Source organism: Lactuca serriola, chromosome 4 (assembly GCF_051521515.1).
Source record: "Lactuca serriola cultivar US96UC23 chromosome 4, Lser_US96UC23_V15, whole genome shotgun sequence".
Lineage (NCBI taxonomy): Eukaryota > Viridiplantae > Streptophyta > Magnoliopsida > Asterales > Asteraceae > Lactuca > Lactuca serriola.
In genome coordinates, this window is record NC_136411.1 from 317,581,597 (window position 1) to 317,602,000 (window position 20,404).

General features: G+C 36.7%; 2 protein-coding genes across 2 annotated transcripts; both read right to left on the reverse strand.

Annotated features, from left to right (window-relative positions):
• Positions 1-13,513: 13,513 nt before the first annotated feature.
• Positions 13,514-15,291, reverse strand: LOC145099527 (uncharacterized). The gene is made up of 2 exons (XM_079037093.1): positions 15,150-15,291; positions 13,514-13,980 (listed from the first exon to the last, which is right to left on the reverse strand). Exons 1-2 carry the CDS (start codon positions 15,289-15,291, stop codon positions 13,514-13,516), a joined length of 609 nt encoding a protein of 202 aa, XP_078893219.1.
• Positions 15,292-15,369: 78 nt separating this feature from the next.
• Positions 15,370-16,024, reverse strand: LOC145099529 (L10-interacting MYB domain-containing protein-like). The gene is made up of 2 exons (XM_079037094.1): positions 15,707-16,024; positions 15,370-15,636 (listed from the first exon to the last, which is right to left on the reverse strand). Exons 1-2 carry the CDS (start codon positions 16,022-16,024, stop codon positions 15,370-15,372), a joined length of 585 nt encoding a protein of 194 aa, XP_078893220.1.
• Positions 16,025-20,404: the final 4,380 nt, after the last annotated feature.

The window sequence follows — 20,404 nt, forward strand, 5'->3', positions numbered from 1 at the left end:
TCTATAGATTTACTCTTCTCTTAGACCAACCACCATAAACACTCTTCCAGGCTCCAAAACTCACTCAAGGCACCCTAGGGTTTCAATGTATGCTAAAAGGGATGGAGAATGGCCTAAAAGACCTAAAGGAAGATTATAATGATGCTTATCTAGGGGTAAAACCCCAAAATTAGGGTTTGGTGCTGAAGGGAGTACGTACCATGTACCCCTTAGTATGCTCGACATACTTATGGACCAACAACGACAAAGTTACTCGGTACACCCTGCATACTAGATGGACCTCCAAAACCCTAAAACTTTATTTGACCCTAACTCCTTCGTTCTAAGTCCATTTTCGATAAACTTTATATCCACGGAAAGGTAACGAGAAGCCCTACACTTCTAATAACTAACCTTAGCCTTAAAACTTCTCGAACCAACACCCAAAATTCATAAAGAACTGAGGTATCGAATCACGATTATACCCTTAGGCTCCGAAACACCATCGAACTCTTGGATCATCTAATCTATAATACCCACATCCAAAAAAGGGAAAAATCCTTTCTTACCCAAGGCCCTAAGCCTTATGATGACTAATGACCGAGACACAACCCTGAATAATGAAGCGATTCAAAACCGAATGTTACAACTCTCCCCCACTTAATCGATTTTGTCCTTGAAATCATTCTTTACCATCCGCGGCATGCCTGACCCCCTGAGGGACACACCCACAACCTTGAGCATACCACGACTTTCCCAAGGCAACCAAACCTAACCCAAATAGAACTTTACAACCTATAGAAGATGAACCCATAATCCCATGTAGAAAACCAACCCTACTATACCTAAAACCTGAAATCTTGAATTGGTCCGACTCCCTGATAGACCGCTCATACTGCACCATTACAAGGCCAAAACCTCATTGAAGTCCAGACTTAAAAATCATTCTTCTGACCCGTGATTGACTTGATGCTTGTAATGGAAACAAAATCACTGACCATTATTGTTGCAGAACACTTATACTTGATAGAAGGCTAAGATAATCCTTCAAATAGAAGACTCTTCCGTGCAATGGTTAGACTCAGACGAGAGTTGCACAACTGGGTCAAATCATTACTCTGAGATTATCCAATCCAAGCTACAAGTGACTTAGCATATTTTCCGAATAACAAGTGACTCTACACATTAATCCCCAATCATAATACCGCCTAGACTTATTGATGGGTTTTATGTACTCTAACAACCCTATGGTACATATACAACCCTAATGCTTTGGATCTAAGTTTTCTCAAATAATACATGCAATAAAATTATCCAAAGCATGGAACCTATAACTAGCATACAAACTTTGATAGTTGAAACATAAAACCAAGTAAGATGACTACCTCTTTGTTATAACTTGTAGAACTTGACCTTTCAAGAGCTTAGCACCTCAAGTGTGATGCCTCAAATGGTTCACAAACACCAAGAAAAACTGGAGGATAATGAGAGAAAGCTTGGAGGCACTAAAACGGATAGGGTTCTTCTTAGAACTCGTAGATCACGATTTTAGGATTTAGGGGTTACAAATATAGTGTAGAATTCCAAGAGTCACTTGTAAACCCTAATTCTTACACTTAGGCTTATGATCCAACAATTGACTTGGACTAAAACTTCATGGACTATCTCATAAGCTTAGCCCATTACAAATCAATAGTGGATCAATAACCCAAACCATATGTATCATTAATTTACATAATCAGTCCCCGTTAATTTAATCTGTATCTTTTGATCACTAAATTAATTCCAAATTAATTCTTGATCAATACCAATTAAATAATATATTTCTCAATTAATATTTTTATACTTATAATGTATTAATAAAACACAAATAACCTATTTCTCAAATATCCATCCTATCAAATTGCTCCATTGAAGGCAGGACCATGCTAGTATCGGGTCAAGTACATAACAATTATAGTTATGGACTTAGACACCTAATCCAACAGTCTCCCACTTGGATAATTCTAATAACTATAACTGCCAATGCAACTACAAAATCAGATTAGCAATCGTAGCTCTCAAAAGCAGCTGTCGAACTATGACGTGTCAATTATATAAGGGATCAAATATTCCTCCATTCCTAAAGATGTTGTATGCACTGAGACATGGATTATAATCATTCTCTCTGTCCATGTGTTGTTTCCTGAATTCCGATTTATGACGACTAACAACAGCCTACAATTGAACACAACAACTTAGTCTAGGCTTGGCCAAGCGCTTAGGGTGTCATCACTAAATCATCGAGGGGCCCATATATATATATATATATATATATATATATATATATATATAGATATATATATATATCGCTTTTATCCTACTTTGGATAAAAGGAATGGATAAACTTTGACTCATATGCTTTCTCTATTTACTAATCAAATCAGACACAACAATACGTTTTATAACACCAAGTTACTTGTGTGTTTACATATCATCAATGTGCAACCGACTTGTAAACTACAAATATATGTCTGTGTTTGAAGAATATAAGATATTATCATCTCACAATAACTTGTGGTAAAATCCATGAAGTGATTAATGTGAGCGTGGGTTTAATCTAATACTCAAATCTTATAACATGAGTACTCATAAAACACTGTAGCAAACTTGTGCTATGTCTAAACGCTTAAACAATCTACAGTCGGATTCATGACAGTCTTACTTCATTACTTACTTCCAAAGTATGATTGACTGTGGATATTTGAATAATCCTATGATTTGGAAAGTAAAACATGCATAGTGAAACACAAGAATAATCAAATACAATATAGTCTCAAAACTTTCGAATATAAATAAAACACTTATTATTTAATCACCATATTGATTACACATTATTCATTGTATAATGTTTCGACTAATCAACTTAATACTTGAATTAAAACAATAGTCATCCCATGCTCTTAGCATGCACACTATGTTTACCTATGGTCCTTACCTTGTGAAATAGATCAATTGAAAACATTTCTAATGATGCTCATTTCACAATTCCAAATCCTTAACGTATATGTAAGAATACCAAATTGTTGCCTTTTGCTACAATTTGTTAGATTCTAAACTTACATGCAATGATTCTTTGTAATGGCTATGCACAAAAGTGATAGAGACTTGGCAAAAGATATTACAAAGTATTCTAATGGAGAACAATTCCATGGAAACAAAGTCTGATATTCAAAATACATTCCTTTGAGCATCCTTCTTGCATTAAGGTTTTAATCTTACACAGATTTTATGATTAACTTCTAATCATGGAAACCTTTCCATATTCCCATTTTGACTATCGCTTCTGAAAAAGAGTTCCCTCTTCTTGGAACATGTCAATATGGTCATCATAAAATTATACTATACTTTCAACTGTCCAAAAGCAACCAATCCTCAGCGAATCTCAGATTGTAGCATATGTAATCAATCCTGTATACCAAGTATATGGGATTCAGTACATAACGATACTTTATCAGTCTCTTGCTAAAATATTTCCATATATATACTTTTCTTATGTTGAATCATTTCAACATAACATTCATATACATCCACAACTAAGTTAAAATTTCAATCTAAGCTTTTAGATTCAAAATGAAGTATTAGTATCTTCTCCCTATAACATTCTATAGAGAAACAATATCCAAACCTACAACTTTGCAAACTTGTGACTTTTGTTTCCTATAAATGGTATTGCAACCTTGAAATACTTAGTATAATAGTTGCGCTCCTAGTAGCTTGACAATTATATATATACTCTTTCCAACATAACAATTATGCTCCCTTTAGCACAATCCTTATGGTCCCACTAGCCTTGACATGTATCCAAAAATCAGCTGGACTTCTAGAAATCAATACTCATTGACTTTCTTACCAAAGTTCAGTTTCCTGATACAAGATGCTTCAATAAGACTTTATCTAGACTTCTCAAATTCATACACCTATCCTTAGATAGCTCATATGTGTGTCTAAACTATTTCAAAACTTACAGTAGTAAGTCTCGAAAGTTCAGACCATTTGCCATTTCTCACAATTCGAACTATGAAGAGGGATGCCGTAATCATAATTGAATTTACGAATGCAATTAACACAACTACTATCTCTTTAAATCTACTTAGTGAAAGTGTTTCCTCACAATCTTTTTCATGTAGTGGAGAGAAACCTTATGTCACTTAGATTCTATGGTGTATGCGTTCCTATCCATGTGATTTTGTCATAACCATAATCACAAGACAAGGTTTGTGACCAATTCGAACTCATATGGACCGAACTTGTTCAATCATAATTTCTTTCCATGTGGTGTCACAAGGGCCTACCATGTCTTCCAAGTTGTTCAACAACTCACCCTTATTGATCAATGTGCTTTCACTAATCCAAGTGCTTTGCCTTATGCAAAAAAACTGAGAACTCATAGAACTCACATGCATAGCTAACTTTAACTAGAGTGAGAACATAAATAATAATGTGTCAACACGATAGGTTATAAACCTCAAGTCGTGTGCTGGTGATTAACAATAGGTTTACTCTTTATTATGTCTTGAACCTTTTCAAGATTTTTTTAAACTCCCACTGACCTCTTGACATATAAGATTCTGTTGTCAAGAAACATTCATTGACAAACAAATATTGAAGACTTAGTGCAGGTTCTTATCAAGAAAAACACTTCATATAATTGGTCTCAGTTGGTCTTTGTCTTATCCAAGACATCACAACTACCAATTACAAATATACATGAGTAAGAAAACTTTTCTACTCCACATTTCATGATGTCACTCAAGGTACAACTTGGAGTAACTTAGAGTAAGATTCTAAAACTCGAATTTGGAACGAAGTATGACTCATCCTTTTGATTTTAACCATTTCAACAATTTACGATTCCTCTTCTTAGCCATACAAATGGACTAAGATGTCATTAGAGTATCAATTGTGACATGGTTCCATAATCATAGGGATGATCATAAAACACGATACTAAAGTACTCTCCTTTCCTTTTATATTGGTGAAAACATTTATCTTTCTGCCTAATTTGATTCTTCTTATTCGTTCTGCTATACATTGAATCTTTTCAAAGTATCAGAATTATACTTAACCTTGTAAGCGTAAACATATTAAATGAACTATTACTAAATCATGATGAATAGCCTTTATCATTCTTTGTGGTGTATCTGACCAGTGCACATCAATGTGTACTAGATCCTTTTATCTTTCACTTGACTTACATACTTATGTAAACAAGGAATTAGTCCCAATTTTCCCAAGTACCAAAATTTTCATACATCACATGTTTCAAATCATATGATTTCCAAGTTTCTATCCAATTGAATCTTGGTCGATGAGAATCGTTCCTTACTTATAAAATTATGACACTACCACAATTGATACAACTAAGAATCAAACATCTTTCAATATTGCTATTAATGGAAACATATAAACAATAATTTACACGAATGTCATTACAAGGCAACTTAAAATAAAAAAATTATTTATTTATAAAAGGTGCGGAAAAGCTTATCCTTACAATGCAATTACAAATGAAAACTATGTTGCTATCTATTCCTAAGCAATCTATCATAACACTTAAATAGCAGCTCAAAAATCTGATCATCAAACCATGTGACCGAAATCCATCTCTTCGCGACCAGACTTAGCTCACTCTTCCTTTAAGCTTCCTTTCTTTTCTTCGATCCAACAGAACATCAAAATGCAATATTAGCACATCATGTACTAATAATCTATGAATAGGAACTTAATAGAGTTAGATAGTGGACTTACCTGAAGCAGAGTCATATGTTTTGACTTTACCATCCTTGTGATCCTTCAGGTAGGTACGGCAGATTCACATCCAATGCCCCTTCTCTTGGAAATAGAAACAGAATGACTCTTTTGTAATGGTATATAGGATAATCTCAGACTTATCCTTTTTCTTTACTATTTGGTTAAATGGTTTGACCTTGGCAGATCCCTTTCCATTAGGAAGAGAAAACTTTTTTGGACTTCCAATGTTGCCACTGTCAATGTCTATGGAAGTTTGGGAGATTGATCTTCCAATCAAATTTGCTTTACCAGTGCGTTAAATCATTGTTGATTCAGCAGCAATTAGCAAATATGTTAGATCAATGAGGGGCACGCCATGATCTGTCAAATAGTAGTCTTTAACAAACTGACCATACCACTCAGGAAGTGATTGAAGAACCAAGTCAACAACCAACTTCATCAGGAAAACGACACCCAACATTCCCAGCCTGTCAATATGCAACTTCATCTCCAAGACGTGAGCACATACAGACTTTCCATCTTCGTGTTGCTTGTCAATAGGGCTTTAGTGACCTTGAAATTTTCAATTCGATGAAATCGTGGGTCAGGGAGAATATTTGGAGGATGTAGAGGAAGTGAAGTTTGATTTCCAATTCCATCAATGCACGACAAACATATTGTTCTTTCACCTTGATCGCCATGTGGAATACCATCTTCATGAGGAAATCTTTTTCCGAAAGGATAAGAAAGACCATAGCTGTCAAAACTAGACATCTACTAGGGGAGAAATTCAAGTAAGTTGACTTAATCCTTTATATAACACCCAAATGAAATATCAAGGCTAGGACCCGACATAATAATTTACAATTCGGAAGAGGGATGCCGTAATCCAATTGCAAACTATTTGTCGGTAGGTAAATGACGAGTTACCAATTCCACCATGAAAACAAAATTTAAATGAAATTCCTCGATCTTTTGAGATTCACTGAACTTTTCAATGGCATGTTTAATCTTGATTATGCCCTTCAAATTTGTGACTGGGATACCGATGATCACAAATAAGGTGTGAATAACCATGCAAATTAGCTTGGTACTCTCGATGTCATTAATCACCTAATCAATGTATCGGTTAACCACACACGGTCCATTGATTAATGATAATTTATGAGAAACCCATTGTCATCCTTCATTAGTCCACATTAGTGTGTCGGTTAACCACACATGCTCCACTAACTGACCAATAAGGTGCAATGTGCAATTTCATGGGTTAGCATCAAATTCACATTTTCCTAAAGTAACTAAGATTAGGAATTTATAAAAGGTTTAGTTACTTTGTATTTCATTATACTTTTAATGAGGATTTAGATGTCTTATCAAACCCGTTTGGCTAACAACCCTCCACTGGTCAAGAGTGCGGTGGGTAAGAATGGATACCCAATGGCGGTCATTTTACAGGACGCTTCCTTAGACACCCATTATAGACCAACTTCGTGAATGAGGCCTACTAACGGTAATACTGACTTTGAACTTATACATATATGGTATATTATACTTTTTAATATTATATAGTATAAGGGTGTATTTTACAAATTTAAAATACTTGGTGGTTTAAACTATAAATTAGACTTTTAATTTAGTTAAATTTAAACCATATTATTTTGGATTTATTAATTCTCTCTTTTAATTAAACGTTTAATTAATTTAATAAACTCCATAAGGGTGTAATTTGAACTATTTATAACATCAAGGTTCTATATTTACGATTTCACAATTAAAGCTTTTTAATTAAATTTTAAGTTATAAAACCAAGAGGTGCACTAATGAGACTTTTCAAATTAAAGGTTTTAGAATTTAATATTTCAACATTAATACTTTTAATAAAATCTTAAATTACAAAACTTGAGGGAAAGTTTTTAAACTCTTCAAAACCTTTTGGATTCCAAAACATGATGGCAAGTTTTGTAACTACTTAAAAAAACTTTTGAGTTCTAAAACTTGATGGCAAGTTTTGTAACTCCCTTTAAAACATTTAGATCAAATTTAAACTAATAAAATAATTATTTAACTTTATCTTTTACCAATTTGACCTAATCAAATTCATATAGCAAGACAATTCAAATTAAATAATACAAATAATTAGTTTATCATATAATCTAGTAATTATTTTATAATTTGACAATTTTTCTTGAAATTGGATGAGGATAATCACCACCATATCAGAAAAACCGGATTTTATGATACAAAACAGTTTAAGGAAATGATCGTACTCCAATTATGGCCAAAAAAACCTAGAAAACTACAAACTGATGATCCAACTCGTCGAGTTGGATAATGGACTCGTTGAGTTCATCACCAAATGACCCAGCTCATCGAGTCCACTCATGGGACTCGTCGAGTCCACTGTTCAGACAACAATTTTCCAATTTTTCGACTTTAAACAATTAACCAATGCATCAATAGAACAGAAACACCCATGGCTCTGATACTACTGATGGGTTTTATGTACTCTAACATCCCTATGGTGCACATACAACCCTAATGCTTTGGATCTAAGTTTTCGCAAATTATACATGCAATAAAACTATCCAAAGCATGAAACCTACAACTAGCATACAAACTTTGATATTTGTTACATAAAACCTGTGACAACCCGAAATTTCTATCTTGTAAAGTCAATCAATTCAATCAAAAGTCAGACTTGTTTCTGTTACCTTTACAAGTACATTCTCATCTGTTTGTTGAACTATGGCGATTTAGTTCATGGATCACTCTCATTGCTCTCACTATTGAACTCTTACTATTATCTTCATCTTTGTAAACTTACAGTTGAAAGATGCCTCCACGTAGAATAACAAGACACAATCATCTGATAACTCCAACTGAACCATCAACTCCTCCTCAATATGATCTTGCAGTCCTTTACGCTGCAGTGGTTGCGGCTGTTACAACAGCCCTTACTTAATTCAACGCTAGAGGTACTAGTAGAGGTGGAACGGGTGTTAACTTGACCCAAGGTGATAGTCATGGACGCTCCAGGGAGTGTTCGTACAAGGACTTCACCAACTGCAAACCCAGAACCTTTAACGGGACTGGGGGAATCATTGCCCTATCGTAATGGTTCGAGAAGACGTAGTCGATCTTTGAGATCTGATCCTGCCCGGAAGGAAGCAAAGTAAAATTTGTTGCCTGCACCTTCTCGTACAGAGCCCTAACATGGTGGAATAGCCATGTCAAGTCACTTACTCTAATAATGGAAAATGCAATTGGCTGAGAAACTCTGAAAGAGCTGATGATTAAGGAATACTGCTCGAGGGGAGATGTTCAGAAACTTGAACAAGAACTTTGGAGCCTAACCATGAAGGGCTCCGACATAGTAGCCTACCTTCGATAGGTATATTTGGGGGCTGGTACCTCAATTTCAGGGGAATGTGCTAGCTTCAAACCCCACTACGTTCGACAGGGCCAAACGATTGGCACAATGGCTCATAGATCATGGAGTCTGCACACCAACAACAACCCCTGCTGTCCTAGAATAAGCCAAAACAGCCGACAACAAGCGGAAGTTTTCAGACACGAAGAAGAATGCGGCGTAGAACTCTGCAGTGAAGCAACAAATCGTGGATGTTAATGCTGCAACAGCACCTGCTGCCACTGCGCCGGTGAAACAGTATGCTGGGAGTTTGCCAAAGTGCAACAAGTGCAACTTCCACCACAATGGACCCCGCCTGGAAATGTAGTGTGAGAACTGCAACAGGAAAGGTCATAGCACCCATTTCTACAAAGCTCCGGCTAGACACATAACCCAGGTCACTGGCGTTGGAGTGGGCCAGGGCTGTTATGGGTGTGGTGAGGTTGGTCACTACAAGAGGAACTGCCCGAAAGCATTGAATGCTGGTGGAGTAGGGAGAGTCTTGGCGATAGGCCATAAGGAAGCCGTGGCAGACCCGACAGTGGTCACGTGTATGTTTCTCCTCTATAACTCTTATAGATGCATATTATTTGATAGTCGAGCGAAGAAGAGCTTCGTGAACAAAAAATTTGCACACTTACTTAAACAACAACCACGAGCACTAAAAGAAACATTCACCATAGAAATGGATAACGAAAAGACTGAGAGCACTAACAGTATATACATATGATGTACCCTATCTCTAGATATCCTTTATTTCCAATCAACCTCTAGCCTATCTCAATTAAAACATTCGACGTCATTTTAGGCATGGATTGGTTGAGTCTTCATCGTGCTGACATTATGTTTTTTGAAAAGGTCGTACGTCTTAATCTACTGAATAGCGAATACCTAGTTATCTATGGCAACAAACCAGGCACGAACCTTTGGATCATCTCAAGTATACAAGCCCAGAAGTACTTACGAAAGGAATATCATGCGTTTCTTGCTCATGTGGTTGATGTGATCCATGAGGCGAAAGACATAAAGAACATCCCAGAAGTACGTGACTTTTCCGACATCTTTCCCGACGAACTACCAGGATTACCACCACAACGTCAAGTCGAGTTCAGAATCGACTTAGTTCCTGGAGCTACCCCTGTAGCCAAATCGCCTTATCGACTAGCACCAGCTGAGATGCAGGAACTATCCGGTCTACTTAATGAATTGCTTAGCAAAGGATTTATCAGACCAAGCTTCTCGCCCTGGGGAGCACCGGTCTTGTTTGTAAAGAAGAAAGATGGATCGTTCCGTATGTGCATCAACTATAGAGAGCTAAATAAACTGACCATTAAGAACCGATACCCTCTACCACGTATAGTCGACTTTTTCGACCAATTTCAAGGGGCAAACTACCTTTCCAAGATTGACCTGATATTTGGGTATCACTAGTTACGAGTTTTAGAGGAAGATGTTCAAAAATAGTCTTCCGAACTTGTTATGGACACTACGAGTTTGTAGTGATGCCTTTCGGATTAACCAATGCGCCCGTAGTGTTCATGGACTTAATGAACCGGGTGTTTTGTGTTTACTTGGATCAGTTGGTTATTATATTCATCGATAACATACTTATCTACTCTCGTAGTAAGGAGGAACATAGTCAACATCTACGATAGATCTTAGAAACACTACGAGTAGAGAAAATCTATGCGAAATTCTCTAAATGCGAATTTTGGATTTGAAGAGTCGAATTCTTGGGTCACGTGGTTAGCGAAGAGGGAATTCACGTGGATCCTTCCAAAATTAAAGCTATTGAGAACTGGTCAGCACATAAGATGCCTACAGAAATTCGTCAATTTCTATGCCTCGCTGGCTACTATCGTAGGTTTATTCAGAACTTTTCAAGGATTGTGAAACCAGTAACTGCCTTGACGCAGAAAGGTGCAGCCTTTGACGGGAAGAGAAACAACAGAAGGCGTTTCAAACGCTAAAGCGAGCCTTATGCAGCGCACGAATATTATCCCTCCGAGAAGGGATAGAAGATTTTGTGGTTTAGCGCGATGCATCCAACCAAGGGCTCGGTTGTGTTCTTATGCAACGAGGAAAGGTCATCGCCTATGCCTCAAGACAACTTAAGACGCACAAAGTCAACTACACTACACACGATCTTGATTTAGGAGTAGTGGTATTTGCTCTGAATATTTGGAGACTCTACCTGTATGGTACGCAAAGCACTATATTTATAGACCACAAAATCCTTCAACATATATTCGACCAGAAGGAGCTCAACATGAGGCAACGACGGTGGGTCGAGCTAGTCAATGACTACGAATGCGAAATTCGTTATCATCTCGGTAAAGCCCAAGTAGTAGCCGACGCCCTAACTCGGAAAGAATACTTAGGTTGTAGAGTCAAGGCATTGACTATGACAATCCATTCACATCTGTCCACACAAATTAAGGAGGCCCAGCTAGAATCCTTGAAACTTGAAAATGTGGCAGGCGAATCCCTTAGAGGGATGGATAAGAACTTAGGATTCAAGGGTGACGGAGCCTTATACATCATGGATCGGATCTGAACACCGAAACTAGGTGGCTTCAGAGATATTTTCATGAATGAGCGCACAACACTCGATACTCCATTCATCCAGGTTCAGATAAGATGTATCTGGATGTCAAAAAGTTATACTGGTGGCCTAACATGAAAGCAAAAATTGCTACCTTCGTGGGCAAGTGCCTTACTTGCACCAAGGTTAAGGTCGAATACTAGAAACCCTCAGGTTTACTACAACAACTCGAGATACCTGAGTGGAAGTGGGAGCGGATTACAATGGACTTCATAACCAAGTTGCCCAAGAAAACGGGTGGTCTCGATACCATTTGGGTGATCGTAGATAGGTTAACTAAGTCCGCACACTTCCTGCCGATCAAAGAGACCGACAAGATGGAGAAACTGACAAGAACATACGTTAAGGAAATTGTACCACTGCCTGGTGTTCTCATATCTATCATCTATGATAAAGATAGTAGATTCACTTCATGATTCTGGTAGTCGCTACAAAAGTCCTTGGGAACTAGGTTGGACATGCGTACAGCCTACCACCAACAAACTGATGGACAGAGTGAGAGGACGATACAGACGTTGGAAGACATGCTTCGAGCTTGTGTGATTGACTTTGGTAAAGCATGCGATACCCATTTTCCGTTAGTCGAGTTTTCATACAACAACAACTACCATTCTAGTATCAAGGTTGCTCCATTCGAAGCCCTCTGTGGCAGGAAGTGCAGATCCCCTCTGTGCTGCGCTGAGGTGGGTGACACGTAACTAGCTAAAGGACGAGTTCCTGATAGCACTCTCATAGGTCCAGAAGTCATTCGGGAAATGACACAGAATATTGTTCAGATTCGTAAACGATTGAAAGCCTCTAGAGACCGCCAGAAGAGCTACGTTGACAAGATACGGAAACCTTTGGAATTCTAGGTTGGTGACCTTGTTTTATTGAAGGTCTCACCCTGGAAGGCCTTGATATGCTTTGGAAAGCATGGGAAGCTAAATCCAAGGTACATAGGGCCTTTTGAGATTCTCGCTAGGATCGGCCCTGTACCTTACAAACTCAATCTACCTCAAGAACTTAGTAACGTACACCCTACCTTCCACATGTCGAACCTGAAAAAGTGCCTATCCGATGACACTCTTGTTATCCCACTTAATGAAAACGAGATCAATGAGAGCCTCAACTTTGTGGAAGATCTAGTAGAAATCATGGACATGGAGGTCAAGCAAACGAAACAAAGACGGATCCCGATAGTGAATGTTCGCTGGAATGCAAAACGGGGAACCGTATTCACTTGGGAGCAGGAGGATCAAATGAAACTTAAATATCCTCATCTTTTCCCTTAGTCTATGTGTATTTGCTTAATTCTAATTTCGGGACAAAATTCCCTTTAACAAGGGGATGATGTGACAACCCGAAATTTCTATCTTGTAAAGTCAATCAATTCAATCAAAAGTCAGACTTGTTTTTGTTACCTTTATGCTGTGTTAAGGTTCTGTTTGAGAGTTTCTAAGGGGTCGTTTGATAGTTGCTGATTGGGTTAGAGCTGACTGAGTTAGGAGCTGACTGGGTTAGAAATGTTGACTGAGTCCACATTTGACTGAATTTATGCTGTTTGATTATTTATTTGACTGATTGTGTTGAATGATTAAAATAACCATATTATCCTTATGTTGTCCATTTGTGCTGGATAAAATAATTATACAAATAAAAATTTTCACATTAAATCCAAATTAAACATACATAATTAAAAATCCAAATACGAAGTGTAATACAAAATCCAAATACACATTGTCATACATAATAAAAAAGTATATCATTTAACGTGAACCATTTGAAAGTAACTGATTAGCAATCTGGTCACGCAAATTAGTCATATACTCAACGGCTTCCGAACCCCATTCTATGCCTTGTATGTTTTCGCCCTCACTTCCTCCACCTCCCACATTAGGAGTAACCATATTGTTTTGTTCAAAGTTCGTAAATTGGTCATCTTCAATATCGTACTTCTTTATAAAATTATGGATCGCGACACAGGCAATGACTATGTCTCTTTGCACTGGAAAAGGATAAAGAGCCATACGTTTTAAAATTGGAAATCTCGCCTTTAATACACCATAAGCACGTTCAATGAAATTTCTAAGTTGTGCATGAGCATGATTGAACCTTTCTTCCTTAGTTAAAGTTATGTTTCTTCGAAAATCAGCTAACCAATACCTAGTATTGCGGTAAGGAGCCATAAATCCACGGGTGTTGGTGTATGCGGCATCACAAAGGTAATATTTATCTGTAGATGGGTGACAAATTAATCATATAAATAATATAGATAATAAAACTTATAGAAAAATGACAAGCCTTGTGGAGGGAATGGAAATCCAGAAGTCGGATTAAATGCAACTTCTTTCAAAACTTTAGAATAGTGTGTTATGCCCTCCCATCCAGCCCATACAAAGGTGAATATCATATCAAATTCACAAATTCTGATTACATTTTGATAACATTCACCTTTTCCTCTTCCCCTATAGCGAGTTTGTTCATCAACGGGCACAACTTCATGTACAAGTGTTCCATCTAGTGCATCTAATGCTCCAGGAAATATGTTTTTTAGCCGTCTATAACGTTCCGAGGTATTTCTTGTTGTATTAGAAGATGTTGGTACAATAATTTCTCTTGTAAATCACATCATTGCTTTTAGCACTTCATGAAAACATTGATGAATCGTTTGTATGGAGTGGTGAAATCTTTCTTTAACAGCTCGAAAACGTTCATTATGTCCTACAACATGTAAAAATATAGCCATCTTCTCTTCAACGCTTATTGTCCTACTATGTTGCAACCAATTTCTTTGAGTAAAATGATTGCATAATAATACAAATGCATCTTGTGAAAGACTTATCATATCAAAACATTGTATAGGATCTCCGTGTATCAAATCTTGTGTATATGCATGCCCATTTTCTTCCGATTCGTTAGCTTTTATTCTTTCTATTCTTTTTTTTCTTTTCCGAACCAACATCAACCAATAGCATGAGAGTATAAGGACACCTAAAAACTCTCCTTCCTTATCCATATGTAACCTGTTACATGTTAATACAAATCACATAAGTTTTATAAGATAAACCATAAAATTAATCAATAACATTAAAATGGATGGCATATAACTCCATAAAATAAAAATCCATAACATAAAAATCCATAACAAAAAAGTCAATACCAATTAACAATCCTAAACATAACACATAAACAACCTAAATTTAAAAATCCTAAACATAACACGAAACAACCCTACACATAAAAATCCATAACATGTACCATAATATAAATCCATAAAGCATAAAGAATAAAACATCCTAAAGTCATACTAAAGTGAACCAAGTAATCCATAATTCTTTCCCGCACTTTTCACCCACAACTCACAAGTCGAAGACTCGAGGCGTAAACAAATTTTTCTGTTACCAGCATTTTCTGCGAACAACATAAGAGCGGTGATGTATTTCGGATCAGAATTTCGCCACTCCAAGCCTTTCAATTTTTCAACACATTCATCCATCTCCTTGTCAAGATTATTAGTTTGCGCGAACGCCTGAGCTGCCTTCATAATTTCCTTGCCAACCACTCTTATGTCATCATCTAGTGTTTCCGTGGGTGCATTTCTTTTTCCTCTTTTATTTTTAGATCAGGCAGACGAATCTCCACTTGCATGTGATGCACTTGTAGGTGGGGGTACTGTTGAAGCTGAGGCTGGGATATCCATTTGAGGCGGAGTATCTACCATCTCGATATCCTCATAATCTTGTGTGGTAAAGGCTTCTGTAGGATGACGGAGTGTCGAAGATGGTCCCCAACTAGCAGCACCGGTCGAGGTCGCACCATCAAACAACTTGGTGCATAGATCAGGGTAAAGGAGGGGTGCATTTCTTAATTTCTCAACCATCTTGTTCAACTGTTTGAAAAAATAATTTTATTATTAAACTTTTTAATAAATAATAATGTGTTTTAAATTAAAAGATTACCTTTGCTTCCACTTTCCACTCTTCATCCGTCATTTGAAACGTGTTTGTGACAGGATTATAGAGATTCCCAGTTTTGTTTTTTAATTTCAACCAAACTGCATACTTGCTTTTCAAGTAGTCATAATAATATTTCATTTGTTTTTTGTCAACAACAAAGTCATGTTCTTTTTTTAGTTTTTCAGCTATTGTATTCCATGAGGTACTTTTAAGACCACTACCCTTCTGACCGTTATTTGTTAGTTCTTCGATACATGCATCAAGAAGAGTTTTGTTCACAAAATCCGAAGACCAACTAGCTCTACTTCTCTTTTCAGCCATGTCTAAGGAATAAATAAATTTTTAGCTTGTTATGCAAGTATATACACATATTTCCACACAAAAACACAAATACATATACATATACAAAAAGATGTAACACAAATAAATACACCAATATATACAAAAATTTGCACACATATACACAAGTATATACACATGTTTAGCTCGTTATGCAAGTATACACACATATTTCTACACATATACACAAGTACATGTATACATATACATATACACATAAACATATTTGGAGGATATATAGTAATTAAGAAATACACATGTTTAGCTCGTTAATTACTATACACATATACAATAATTAATCAATACACAATTTTCTGCATCATAATTTATCCTTGTTAATTTTGTTCCTTTAAAATTCAAAAACACAAGTACATGTATACATATACATATTCAATTTTCTGCATCATAATTTTTTCTGCATCAAGAAATAACATGCATGCTCCCATGGAAATTTTAGGAATCAAGAACATGAAAATTGAATTCTAAAGGAACAAAAATAACAATTTCTGTTGCTGCTGTTGTTTATGATGCAGAAAAAATTATCAGTTGTGGACAATTTTGCCCCTGAATATGAATGAAAAAAAAAATTATAACAACACAAGGAAAACAAACCTCCTGCGTATGTTGCTGATTGAATTCGTTGCTGGAAGTTAAACGTGCGATTGTTCCAATTCACCAATTATCTTCATGCGATCGATGTTCTTGCTGTTGGCCGATGTGGTAGTCGCTGGAAGTTAAACGTGGGAGAGATGATTGCAAATCCGATCGAGTAGAATGTAGGGCAAGCGATATGTCTTTGTTATTTTTTCTTGGTCCGTCGATTAGAAAACAAGGACCGAGTCCTCTTTTTTTTTGGACCGGATCCTAATGTTGGACCGAGTCCTTCCACCTATAATCAAAATCAAACGTGCGAATTGGTTTTTTATGGACCTAGTCCTCTTTGGACCCAGTTAGATACCTTATCAAACGACCCCTAAGCCTAGTACACTCAAGGGTTGTGTGTTAGGAAGTGTTAGGTAGAGTTCAGTGGATTACATTCGCGCAGAAAACACCTTCAGAAGTAGTTCACGGCCGCAGACTAGGTTCACGGCCGTGAACCCATCTTTGGCCGTGAACTCATGCCATATATATATATATATATATATATATATATATATATATATATATATATATATGAGTTTTGGCCATTTCCAATTCACTTCTCCATTACCAGCCGTGAATACATCCATTCTCTCTCAAGTATCTTCCATAAAAGAGTCTTCTTTCACCACAAAAACGTAAGTATCTCATCCATTTACTTGTTTATTCTTAGAAACCCCTTTGATTCTAGCATTGATTCATCATAGTTCATCATCATCTTCAAGGATCTTCAACTGTGCTTGGCCGTGAACCCTTCATAGGGCCGTGAACCTTCATCTTGGACCATGAACCCTTAAAAGATTCATGCTTGGGCCATGAACACATCAAGTGTTCTTAGGCCGTGAACAACACAAGGGTCGTAAACCTTACTTGTTTGGCCGTGAACACCTTTCAGCCATTCATTCTTAGTTCAAACAGATCATTGTAAGTGTTTCCTAGAACCTAAGGTTGTTTCCTTTCCATATTAATGGTTATAGGCCCTAATTTCATTCATATATGTGTTATTATATGCTAAATAGGATCCATTTGTGCTCAGGACTTCACTTAGCGTACTTAGCATCCTATCGATCTTCATTCGAATCACTCACTACAAGTGAGTTCATACCCCCGTTAATTATAGTTTTAAACACTTTTAAATGCTTTTAGGGGGGATAATACAAGTAGAACATAATACAAATGTGTTAACGATTTACATGTGAAAACAACAAACAAAGGGATTTCTTATATTCAAAACTTGTTAAAACTCTTTTAAAACTTTTATAAACTTCTTTTATATCAAATCATATTCGTCTATTTATTTATGTATAAGTATGTTTTAACAGACTTAGGACTATTGCTAGATACCTTAACTCCTATTCCTTGTTTGGTTATGGGCTTAGGGTAGGATCACTAGTCCGACCGTTGGCTAAATCATAGTTATACTCATTAAATCTATATATCAATATTAAACCCATTTTTAAGGTAAATACATAACTTAGTTACTTATGGTAAGTAATTGAGTCTTTTCTACAATCATTAACAGTTCACACAAACATACTAGTAAACTATAATAGGTATAGTTTAGAGGATTACTACGTACTATTTCTAGAAAAGTGAAACATACATGAGTCAGTTCATACATACATACTATAACACGAGCAGAAAGGAACATACATACTATAATAAGAACAGAAATTAACATACATACTATAAAAAGAACAAGATAACAATAATGTGAAACCACTACTTCAAAGCATAACAATATACTTGTTATGTCACGTTTTGTAACCAGAGTCTCCTGGAGGGAGAACGGGCATTGTGTGTATAGATCTATATGGGACTGACAATCCTATATTCCGATAGTTCGCTACAGTTTGGCCGCCAGGCTAAGGGGTGACAAATGTCACATTAGTTTCGACGCCAACAGGTCGTCGTTTTAAATACTAGTCAATCAGCATGCTTATAACCACATCACATTTTACCTTAATTAACAAATTGGTTTTAAGGTAGTTAGTGCTTCAATAGTTATTTTTTATACAACACTACTATACACTTTCATTTTTCCATTACATTCATGATGTAACATTCTCACATAAGAAATGCATACTATTTTTCGTGTTAGGATAGTTTTAAAAATATGGAAAACCCACATTTATACTATTACAAGTAAAAACATACATCTTACATCATTTTGCACAGAGAAACAGAAGATACAAAATAGTTGAGTCTTGGTAGAAGACTAGTTTTAGTAGAAAATATAGGATTCTAGGAAGTATACAAACTTTTACATCAAAACACTTGCAAACATTTTTATGAAACATATATAAACTTTTGACACTAAAATACTTATGAACTAACCAGCTTAAATGCTGATCTACTCTTTCAAAATAACTTGTATTCTCAGGTCATCAGTAGACAGGTTCATTTGCACAGGTTTTGAGAAGACGGAGTAGGATCAAGACTCCTCTTTCTTTTTTGATATATATATATATATATATATATATATATATATATATATATATATATATATATATATATATATATATTTATGGTGTCTTACAACTATACTAAGAACACACATGTATAAACTGTTTTATTAATGCAATGGATGATGTTGTTGCTTGTTTTACTATTGTGCATTGGTATGATACTGTACATGACGTCCTTTGCCCCTGAACATTTCCCCGGTCTCAAATTGCCTGCCAACTAAATGAAACACTAGATTTCGTCCCGGTTGCTGAGTTAATAGACACACACAGTCGTCGCACGCGATATCCAAATGAAAGCCTCATCTGGCAATAATTGCCCAAGCTACCTTGCCACATATGGCTGCAACCGATCATAACAACCCGAAAAACCTAACGTCACCAACCCCAATGCTAAAAGTGAATGCTACATGACCAACTATAGTCTTATATCACAACCAGCCTCCAACAACCTACCACTTCCTGATTCCATGCATGATGTGGCATTCCCACAGTCTTACGAACTGACCCACCCTAGTCTAATCCATATGAAGAAATCCATGATCAATCATGGATTTGCCACACCCTCATCACTCCATAGGGATCGGTGAATGCTACGGGCCACCTTGTAGCCTTATAACACTCCCATACCATCTGCCAACTAGCGAATGCTACGGGCCACCACTATAGTCTTACAACACTCCTATCTTGCCATGGCCACTGGCTATGGTCTTACCATTCATTTATCAATCTATTCAAACTCATCCTGCGTCAAACCCACACCAGATTATGCGCCCCAAACTGAGATCGGGTCATGCTTGGAACCCCAATCTAGGTCCATCAAAACCTGCTATCTACCACCAATAAGGCGTAAACCAACTGCTGTAAATTTCCCGAACTCCCAACGAAAATGAGAAACTCATCTAAGTCTCACGTCTGATCTGGTTTCCGGAAATCGAATCAATTCTCTTCTCACTTGAATTCGTTGAAGCTCTCCCAGCACAGAAAGTTGAACGATTCCTAATCCATCTTACCCCTTATGGTTGAACCACTGACAACCCGTGCTTACCAATGCTAGTGTTTCAATACTAGTGAAACCCAAAGACCGCACAAAACTTGAAGACCAGATGATCACTCCGTGAAATCTCAGCAAATCTGACAACCCCAAATGTTCTTCCATATATGACTGCCAACCCCACCATATCAAATGCCAAAACAACTGAACCCTGACTTTACTGAAAAACCAACCCGCTGACCTTGATCATAGACCTTCCAAATG

Excerpts from the sequence above, each read along its gene's own strand:
- LOC145099527 (XM_079037093.1), bottom strand. The coding sequence starts at position 15,291 with ATGAAGGCAGCTCAGGCGTTCGCGCAAACTAATAATCTTGACAAGGAG. Across the intron at positions 13,981-15,149 it reads GTTGTTCGCAGAAAATGCTG|ATAAATATTACCTTTGTGAT; the intron begins GTAACAGAAAAA and ends ACCCATCTACAG.
- LOC145099529 (XM_079037094.1), bottom strand. The coding sequence starts at position 16,024 with ATGGCTGAAAAGAGAAGTAGAGCTAGTTGGTCTTCGGATTTTGTGAAC. Across the intron at positions 15,637-15,706 it reads AGTGGAAAGTGGAAGCAAAG|TTGAACAAGATGGTTGAGAA; the intron begins GTAATCTTTTAA and ends TTTTTCAAACAG.